This window comes from Procambarus clarkii, chromosome 21 (assembly GCF_040958095.1).
Source record: "Procambarus clarkii isolate CNS0578487 chromosome 21, FALCON_Pclarkii_2.0, whole genome shotgun sequence".
In the NCBI taxonomy this organism is placed as follows: Eukaryota; Metazoa; Arthropoda; class Malacostraca; order Decapoda; family Cambaridae; genus Procambarus; species Procambarus clarkii.
The window spans coordinates 37,641,143-37,652,297 of record NC_091170.1 but is presented as its reverse complement, the minus strand read 5'-3'; the positions used below and the strand labels follow the sequence as shown (position 1 = coordinate 37,652,297).

At 47.2% G+C, this 11,155-nt stretch overlaps 1 protein-coding gene across 1 annotated transcript; it reads right to left on the bottom strand.

Moving 5' to 3' along the window:
• Positions 1 to 9,536: 9,536 nt before the first annotated feature.
• On the bottom strand, positions 9,537 to 10,232 carry LOC138367269 (E3 ubiquitin-protein ligase SspH2-like). Its single transcript, XM_069328685.1, has one exon. The coding sequence runs from the start codon at positions 10,230 to 10,232 to the stop codon at positions 9,537 to 9,539; it is 696 nt and encodes a 231-aa protein (XP_069184786.1).
• Positions 10,233 to 11,155: the final 923 nt, after the last annotated feature.

Sequence of the window (11,155 nt, the reverse complement as noted above, 5' to 3'; positions counted from 1 at the left end):
GCTAGTAACATTCACTGAGTGCTAGTAACATTCACTGAGTGCTAGTAACAGTCACTGAGTGCTAGTAACATTCACTGAGTGCTAGTAACATTCACTGAGTGCTAGTAACATTCACTAAGTGCTAGTAACATTCACTGAGTGCTAGTAACATTCACTAAGTGCTAGTAACATTCACTGAGTGCTAGTAACATTCACTAAGTGCTAGTAACAGTTACTGAGTGCTAGTAACAGTCACTGAGTGCTAGTAACATTCACTGAGTGCTAGTAACAGTCACTGAGTGCTAGTAACAGTCACTGAGTGCTAGTAACAGTCACTGAGTGCTAGTAACAGTCACTGAGTGCTAGTAACAGTCACTGAGTGCTAGTAACAGTCACTGAGTGCTAGTAACAGTCACTGAGTGCTAGTAACAGTCACTGAGTGCTAGTAACAGTCACTGAGTGCTAGTAATAGTCACTGAGTGCTAGTAACAGTCACTGAGTGCTAGTAACAGTCACTGAGTGCTAGTAACAGTCACTGAGTGCTAGTAACAGTCACTGAGTGCTAGTAACAGTCACTGAGTGCTAGTAACAGTCACTGAGTGCTAGTAACATAACATCAAAAACACCTCCAAACGTTACCCGACCAACCTGGTTGTAGTTCTTACTGCATGCAGTAAATGGTTAATAGAATTCAATACCAGCAAATGGAAGGTGATGAATAGCAGGAAAGAAATAATAATAAAAAGGACATAGGAGTTAATATAACACAAAGTCTTACTTCAAGAGACAAATATGAAGAAGACAGTGATTCTAAACTGCTTGTTTTAAAGGCGGAGTCTCTAAGATAATTGCTCCAACACAAAGGAACCACATCACCTAATTGTCGTAGTGGGTGTCCGTCCTCGTGTCCTGCGTCCTCACTGTATATTCACCTCGTCCTCGCCAGTGTTACCATCGTTACTAAACGGATGTACTATACTGCCCGAACCTAACCTAACCGAGGACTCGCGAATAGAAAACGGGGCATCACGTCAATTTTGCAAGCAGCTATGATTTTTAGTATATCCGTTTTTGGTCTTAGGGGATTAATACGTCAAAATGCTATGTATACAACTTATACTAGAGAATGGGTTGTATACAAGTGTATTTGCGGTGAGGCAGAAGCTGACGAAAACGAACTGCGGACAGTACAAGTGTTATGTTGACCCCATACATGCCACAATGCGGTCAACGATATCATCAAGTAACCTCGCCACCGCCCAGTGCCCAGCAGAGAGAGAACCCCCGTTTTCTAACGCCATCCCCGTTTGGTCGCCCAGTTGAGATTACATTACATCCATGGAAGAATAGCAGGCTGTTGGTGTTGGACTACATGTCCACCTTAACTGACACGTACATTAACTTCTCCATATATCAGGCCGGAGCGGTTGCCACCCACAGGGAAATTATCAATTCAAGCAAATACCAGAATCTGAACTACCAATACAATTTAGTTCCTGCAGGAACTGAGACTGGATCTCTGGGGGGGAAGTCAATGGCAAGAGCTCCGTCAAGTTTTGGGGATCGAGGTTGTCGAAACAACAAAAGATTAGCCAGGCAGTCAGGAAGGGAAATGTTCCCTGTGTTCTTGGTTCCTTCCCAATATTAGAGGATCTCCAAGAACTCTAAACACTGTAACATATCTCAATGTGTTTCAATTTTGCAAAACAAAAAATATCTATAATAAAGCTTATAAAAGAGGGAGTATGTGAAGACAATATACAAGAGCGGAAAGTTTCCTCAAATGCCTTTAATTCTCTTTTCTTCACTTATGGATCCTTTCTTTATCAGTTAGTGGTGTATAGTGATAAATAATTATTTGTTATTTTCTGTTTGTTATATATTTACTGAGTAACCTTGACAAAGGCTGGCAGAGCCCCGGTTGAACAAACACTGGGTCAGGATATCGTCAGCAGTATACTCTAAACTGAACAAGTTTCAGGAACATAAACAACGAGGTATTCAGGACACTGTACCCCCACCTACATCAGACCAGTTCTCGAATCTGCAGCCCAGACGCTAGAAACACGGAAGAGCGAGCGAGAGGAAACATGATAGAGACATCAAATTCTTTTGGGGACTGACAGGGTGGAAAATTAGTTTATGTGTAATAAAATCTAAGAGAACTTGGGAGTCATTGGATTAGATGATTGGCGGCTGGAAAGACGGGGGTCCAAGAGACGAAGCTTGATCTTGCAGGCGCAAATGGGCTAAAACAAATTTATGAGTATCCACAAACTCCAAAAGTTAACTTTCTCCTTTCAATAAAACGTCATATTTTTATAAATTAAAAAAAAAAACATTCCCATGGAAAAGTATTTGTTCCCTGAAAGGTAAATAAAAAATCCTCTCAAATTCCAATAATGTCGCCTGAGTCGATCTCAAAATCCTCGGGCAACTATAAAGTCTTTGGGCAACACGCCTCCGCCCCGGGGAAGGTCCCCCCCCCCTACCCCCCCGGCCCAGGTGTGCCTCTTAATTTGACTTTCAATGTGGAACTCCAAAAAGGTCGGTTTTATTGAACCTTCCGGCAAATGTGTCGTCCCCAGCGTTGCCAAGCCTGGAGGTGAGAGACTTCTCTTGTCCCAGCGTTGCCAAGCCTGGAGGTGAGAGACTTCTCTTGTCCCAGCGTTGCCAAGCCTGGAGGTGAGAGAGACTTCTGTCCCAGCGTTGCCAAGCGTGGAGGTGAGAGAGACTTCTCCTGCCCCAGCGTTGCCAAGTCTGGAGGTGAGAGACTTCTCTTGTCCCAGCGTTGCCAAGCCTGGAGGTGAGAGAGACTTCTCCTGCCCCAGCGTTGCCAAGTCTGGAGGTGAGAGACTTCTCTTGCCCCAGCGTTGCCAAGCCTGGAGGTGAGAGAGACTTCTCCTGCCCCAGCGTTGCCAAGTCTGGAGGTGAGAGACTTCTCTTGTCCCAGCGTTGCCAAGCCTGGAGGTGAGAGAGACTTCTCCTGCCCCAGCGTTGCCAAGTCTGGAGGTGAGAGACTTCTCTTGCCCCAGCGTTGCCAAGTCTGGAGGTGAGAGACTTCTCTTGCCCCAGCGTTGCCAAGCCTGGAGGTGAGAGACTGCTCCTGTCCCAGCGTTGCCAAGCCTGGAGGTGAGCGAGACTTCTCCTGTCCCAGCGTTGCCAAGCCTGGAGGTGAGAGACTTCTCCTGTCCCAGCGTTGCCAAGCCTGGAGGTGAGAGACTTCTCCTGCCCCAGCGTTGCCAAGCCTGGAGGTGATAGACTTCTCTTGCCCCAGCGTTGCCAAGTCTGAGAGACTAGCCCTCATGTGTTGTTCCTCCTCTTCGACACCAGGTAAGGAGGACGGGGGGGGGGGGAGGTCCTCACTCGTCCCTCTCAGTGAGTGAGGGACGGGGGGGGGGTGGAGGTCCTCACTCGTCCCCCTCAGTGAGGGACGGGGGGGGGGGGAGGTCCTCACTCGTCCCCCTCAGTGAGTGCGGGACGGGGGGAGGGGAGGTCCTCACTCGTCCCTCTCAGTGAGTGAGGGACGGAGGGGGGAGGTCCTCACTCGTCCCCCTCAGTGAGTGAGGGACGGGGGGGGGGGGGAGGTCCTCACTCGTCCCCCTCAGTGAGTGAGGGACGGGGGGGGAGGTCCTCACTCGTCCCCCTCAGTGAGTGAGGGACGGAGGGGGGAGGTCCTCACTCGTCCCTCTCAGTGAGTGAGGGACGGAGGGGGGAGGTCCTCACTCGTCCCCCTCAGTGAGTGAGGGACGGGGGGGGGAGGTCCTCACTCGTCCCCCTCAGTGAGTGAGGGACGGGGGGGGAGGTCCTCACTCGTCCCCCTCAGTGAGTGAGGGACGGGGGGGGGGAGGTCCTCACTCGTCCCCCTCAGTGAGTGAGGGACGGGGGGGGGGAGGTCCTCACTCGTCCCCCTCAGTGAGTGAGGGACGGGGGGGGGAGGTCCTCACTCGTCCCCCTCAGTGAGTGAGGGACGGGGAGGGGAGGTCCTCACTCGTCCCCCTCAGTGAGTGAGGGACGGGGGGGGGGAGGTCCTCACTCGTCCCCCTCAGTGAGTGAGGGACGGGGGGGGGGAGGTCCTCACTCGTCCCCCTCAGTGAGTGAGGGACGGGGGGGGGAGGTCCTCACTCGTCCCCCTCAGTGAGTGAGGGACGGAGGGGGGAGGTCCTCATTCGTCCCCCTCAGTGAGTGAGGGACGGGGGGGGGAGGTCCTCACTCGTCCCCCTCAGTGAGTGAGGGACGGGGGGGGGAGGTTCTCACTCGTCCCCCTCAGTGAGTGAGGGACGGGGGGGAGGTCCTCACTCGTCCCCCTCAGTGAGTGAGGGACGGGGGGGGAGGTCCTCACTCGTCCCTCTCAGTGAGTGAGGGACGGGGGGGGGGGAGGTCCTCACTCGTCCCTCTCAGTGAGTGAGGGACGGGGTCTCATGCCCCGACAAGCACAAGCTCAACACAAGGGCCTATAGTAATTATATATATTTATTGAAACGAAATTATTTTTCTAAAGTTAATTTAAACGAACGATCATTAAGTAGTATTATATTGACACTTTTCAGCCTCTCCCACGTGTGAATATGGGTGGTGGAACAGAGGTCCCATCCCTTCCCATGTGTGAGTGGAGCCGTGGGACAGTCAGAGGTCCCACCCCTCCCACGTGTGTGTGTGTGGGTGCTTGGGACAATCAGAGGTGTTTGGGAAATCAATAACAACCTGTCCCCAGTCCGAGCTGCCAACGCTGGCTATCATGCTGCCATGCTGAGTCTGGCAACCCTGGCTGCCACGCCGGGGCTGGCAACTCTCTCACAACTTCTAACGTTCAGAAAGTTTTAGATCTTAGATATCTCCTGAAACTCACGAATTCTCAACATCTATTTTTCCGTCTAATTAGGAAATTCAAGCTTTTCAACATACATACACACACACACACACACACACACACACACACACACACACACACACACACACACACACACACACACACACACACACACACACACAGGCAGTGATGTGGTGGAGGCCGACTCCATACACAGTTTCAAATGTAGATATGATAGAGCCCAGTAGGCTCAGGAATCTGTACACCAGTTGATTGACAGTTGAGGGGCGGGACCAAAGAGCCAGAGCTCAACCCCCGCAAGCACAACTAGGTGAGTACAACTAGTTCACACACACACACACACACACATACACACACACACACACACACACACACACACACACACACACACACACACACACACACACACACACACACACACACACACACACGATATCTACGCTATAAGAGAAGGCAACTTTTTGAAGAATCTCTCCTACCTTGAATAGGGATAAGAGTAGCAACCAGTACTCAAGACGGGAGAGCACAATCTATTCAGACAGGAGCACTGTGGTGGAATCTCTGGATTTGAAGACACTCACAATCTATCCTATTAAATGTTCCTAACTGTTGCTACAATGTTGAACAACCCAGCGGGTTTTCTTCCTATTGGGGAGTGTTGTACATTCTGCTATGGCGGTATGTCCACTCACAAGATGAGTGGCGCTGCCCAATAAACTCGCCCCTCGGGGCAAAATTTTAAAAAATTTAAATGTTGCTCAATGTCCACTAAACACTAGGTCATATGACATCTGTACTTCTATATCCCTTCTATATCTTCTTTAATGAAGAAGCTACTGTCTGGATCTTCACCCTTAAAGTTGTCTATTGGGATGCTAAACTCAACTGCACATTCTCTTTGTAAATATACAGCCCAGCAGTATAGTTTTAAATTTAAGCATAATAAAGCCACGGAAGGTCGTAGCGATTACTCAAGGCTACCGATAACTTAAGTTCGGGGCCCATGAGCTGGAGCCTAAACTCTTCAAACACACTAGGTATAACAGCTATACACACGACTCCTAAACAACTTTCAAACCTCCTGTGACATCATTTGTTTATTCTGAGCTGGGAATAAATGAACACAGAACTTGTGTGAAGCAAGTTAACTAAATACAACTTTGAGAGTTCCATAGTTTGTAGCATTTGCTTATATTATCAGAACACGGCGTTCAGAGTTGTAACAATTTGGCGGCCGTAATGTACGAGTTGCCTGTAACACGACCCGTGTTAGGTAACACGACCTGTGTTAGGTAACACGACCCGTGTTAGGTAACACGACCCGTGTTAGGCAACACGACCCGTGTTAGGTAACACGACCCGTGTTAGGCAACACGACCCGTGTTAGGCAACACGACCCGTGTTAGGCAACACGACCCGTGTTAGGCAACACGGGTGGCTGTGGTGATGAGCCTCAACTCCTGTTTACATATTCACACAGGAACACCTGAAGTTGTGAGAGAAAGTTTGCGTCAATGAGTCTAAGAATGGGAAAGGTTTTCAGTGCGCAGATTGATATTCACACACACACACACACACACACACACACACACACACACACACACACACACACACACACACACACTCACACTCACACTCACACTCACACACACACACACACACACACACACGTAAGGGACAAAGCTTTTCGTGGTTTAACTTAACCAACCTTATTTAACCCACTCTCTAAGGAGGTCCATTAGTAACAACAATGAAACTGTGGTATGTACAACCGTAGAGTTTATTTGGTAACTCTGTAAACTAAAGCAGGAACTACGGCATGATCTCCCGCACTACATCACTGAATGCCCAGTTATTAGACCTTTCAGACCAGTTGGCATGAGGTACCTGGAGCTTTGCAATTACTTTATTCACTCTCGTATTCTTGAAGATATCCTCACAGTATACCCAAAATTTGCCAGTGCAGGCTATTAAACACATGGCTCTGTATGACTAACCATCCTGCGAGATGGGGACTTGTATTACCACTGCTACCTTATTCAATCTTGTGTTGTTGATATCCTCAAAATGCATCCGGAGTCTGCCAGTGCAGACCGCTTATCACATGCCTCTGTATGACTAACCATCCTGTGTGATGGGGATTTTTTAGCATCATCTAGTTAGCTTTTTTGACACACTGTACTCCACTTCATATAGTCTAGGGTAGCTGCACTAATGCAGATGTACCTCATATCTTAATAAAAAAAAAAAAAAAAAAAAAAAAATTAAATATGACTAGCCATCCATAGTAGCTGAATAGATGACCGCATACCGTAGCATGTTATAGATGACAGCATACCGTAGTATGTTATAGATGACCGACACCACCTGGGTGGTATCCTCCACCACACACCTGGGTGGTATCCTCCACCACACACCTGGGTGGTATCCTCCACCACACACCTGGGTGGTATCCTCCACCACACACCTGGGTGGTATCCTCCACCACACACCTGGGTGGTGTCCTCCACCACACACCTGGGTGGTATCCTCCACCACACACCTGGGTGGTATCCTCCACCACACACCTGGGTGGTATCCTCCACCACACACCTGGGTGGTGTCCTCCACCACACACCTGGGTGGTGTCCTCCACCACACACCTGGGTGGTGTCCTCCACCACACACCTGGGTGGTGTCCACCACACACCTGGGTGGTGTCCTCCACCACACACCTGGGTGGTGTCCTCCACCACACACCTGGGTGGTGTCCTCCACCACACACCTGGGTGGTGTCCTCCACCACACACCTGGGTGGTGTCCTCCACCACACACCTGGGTGGTGTCCTCCACCACACACCTGGGTGGTGTCCTCCACCACACACCTGGGTGGTGTCCTCCACCACACACCTGGGTGGTGTCCTCCACCACACACCTGGGTGGTGTCCTCCACCACACACCTGGGTGGTGTCCTCCACCACACAGCTGGGTGGTGTCCTCCACCACACACCTGGGTGGTATCCTCCACCACACACCTGGGTGGTGTCCTCCACCACACACCTGGGTGGTATCCTCCACCACACACCTGGGTGGTGATACTAAAACAAGAATGCAGTAATAGATTACACTGTATGCTGATAGATTGTATACTGCAAAAAGTATACATATATATAATACAACATACACTAATGCACTATTAATACGAAAATTAATGTCACCATAAAACAACGTTGATAACACAGAGTGACGGTAAACCTTACAAATCTAATAAAGAAATATAGTTTACAGTAAACAGTTTACAAGATTACAATAACCAGATGACATTAGTTCACACGTACATCAATACACGTGTCTCAAGTTGTGTTGGAGAACATTTGGAATGTGTTGCATTTTACATACTGTAATTGTGTTCTGAAACAGAGTCATGCGAGCATGAACAAGGTAAGTGTGTGGGTGCATTTCAAGGGTTGTGTTACAGTGTTGCATATATATAAAATATATATATATATATATATATATATATATATATATATATATATATATATATATATATATATATATATATATATATATATATATATATATGTCGTACCTAGTAGCCAGAACTCACTTTTTGGCCTACTATGCAAGGCCCGATTTGCCTAATAAGCCAAGTTTTCCTGAATTAATATATTTTTTCTAATTTTTTTCTTATGAAATGATAAAGCTACCCATTTCATTATGTATGAGGTCAATTTTTTTTATTGGAGTTAAAATTAATGTAGATATATGACCGAACCTAACCAACCCTACCTAACCTAACCTAACCTATCTTTATAGGTTAGGTTTGGTTAGGTAGCCGAAAAAGTTAGGTTAGGTTAGGTTAGGTAGGTTAGGTAGTCGAAAAACAATTCATGAAAACTTGGCTTATTAGGCAAAACGGGCCTTGAATAGTAGGCTGAGAAGTGTGTTCTGGCTACTAGGTACGACATATATATATATATATATATATATATATATATATATATATATATATATATATATATATATATATATAAATTATAAATATATAAATAATTTTATATATTATAAAAAAATATATAAAATTATTGTCCCCACTAACCTAGCAATTAACTTTTTCCCCCAGAGCTACACAGGCCATGTGTTTTATATATATATATATATATATATATATATATATATATATATATATATATATATATATATATATATATATATATATATATATATATATATCCCTTGGAAGGAATGTAAAGATAGGATAAGAGCTGGGTCTTTGACTAAGAGTATATCCATATATTATATTACTAAGCCCAGCTAGAACATTGTTCGAGTGTATCTTCAAAATAGATCATAGCAGAGGCTGGTAAGTTTGGTAGTGATAATCTTCTGAGCATCATCTATAAGTTTATCATTTTAATGAGAGCAGAAATAGAGGCATGAAGCAGAGCGACACAAGGAACAAGTCATAGTGGAAGCAAGAGTTGCAGTCTTGGAGCGATCAACCGTCCCAAAGGCAAGTGTCAACAGGTTATAGAGAAGGCAGCACATTCCCCCCCACACACACCCGCTTCCTGAGTGTTGCGGCGGCCACTTGCTGAGTGGCAGCCACCCTCGTCCCTCCTGGGTGGCTGGGTCACTGCCTCGCCCCTTGCGAAACGCCGTAGGTACCGTGTCAGGGAAAGTTACACGGTAAAACAGGTCAGATTAAGGTAGTGCCACAGGTGACTGCAGTTAAGGCGCCGCGCTATGTATACAAGCACCCAACGACCTCGCTTGGTAAGGCTCTAAGGTCTTGCTGGACACACTGTAAGGCTCTAAGGTCTTGCTGGACACACTGTAAGGCTCTAAGGTCTTGCTGGACACACTGTAAGGCTCTAAGATCTTGCTGGACACACTGTAAGGCTCTAAGGTCTTGCTGGACACACTGTAAGGCTCTAAGGTCTTGCTGGACACACGGTAAGGCTCTAAGGTCTTGCTGGACACACGGTAAGGCTCTAAGGTCTTGCTGGACACACGGTAAGGCTCTAAGGTCTTGCTGGACACACGGTAAGGCTCTAAGGTCTTGCTGGACACACGGTAAGGCTCTAAGGTCTTGCTGGACACACGGTAAGGCTCTAAGGTCTTGCTGGACACACGGTAAGGCTCTAAGGTCTTGCTGGACACACGGTAAGGCTCTAAGGTCTTGCTGGACACACGGTAAGGCTCTAAGGTCTTGCTGGACACACGGTAAGGCTCTAAGGTCTTGCTGGACACACGGTAAGGCTCTAAGGTCTTGCTGGACACACGGTAAGGCTCTAAGGTCTTGCTGGACACACGGTAAGGCTCTAAGGTCTTGCTGGACACACGGTAAGGCTCTAAGGTCTTGCTGGACACACACACACACACTCGGGCCCCCACTGGCGCTCCCTTGCATCATGGCATGTTGAGCGAGTGCATACATCTGGACGGAATCATCACAAAACGCTATGCGTGTTAGTGGCTTTGCAAGAATGTAAAAAATATCATCACATCATTCACAATGTGTGGGAACTCGGAACGTCCCCAACATAAGACAAGTTAATTATCGGGAGAAATAGCTTAACTAGTTGGACTATATACCACTCTGAGGGGACATGAGGACAGGCTGTAAGACCTGGGGTGTTAAGGAGTGAAGGATCCTTGCCCAACCACTTGGACCATCGGGGATCGAACGCTGACCGTGTAAGCAGGGAGTCCACCTCGCTATTCCGACCAGTCCAAAGTGATGAGCATGAGAAGCGCGTCATACAAAACAAAGCCATCACATAATACCATTCATCATTTTCTACTATAATCTGCTCACAACCAGCAGGGGGGGGGAGGGGGACCCGCATCACAACACACCACCGGTCACACCCACGTGTAAGGGAAACATTATTCATCATCTCAGGAAAAAAACATGAGGTACGAATCAAAACAGAAATCACATGTTGCCATGGTAACATGTATTACATCTCCGACCAATTCATCGAATGACAGATGAGTTTTTCTTGCAATCTATTTTCACGCATCATCATCTTCCCTATACAGGATGAACAACCCAGCGGGTTTTCTTCCTATTGGGGAGTGTTGTACATGCTGCTATGGCGGAGTGTCCACTCACAAGATAAGTGGCGCTGCCCAATCAACTCGCCCCTCGGGGCAAAATTTAAAAAAAAAATAAAAATTTCTTCCCTATCCGCTGACTTGTGTATCTTCATATTAAGCAGCAATTAAAAGCATAATACATAATACAAAATGAACAACATGGCACTGAGCGGGTGCCCCACACACCTATAACAGGCCGTTACAGCAAAGCTGAAATCTGCACATGTAATACTGTTTATAGTCCCTGAGGGGCCCGGG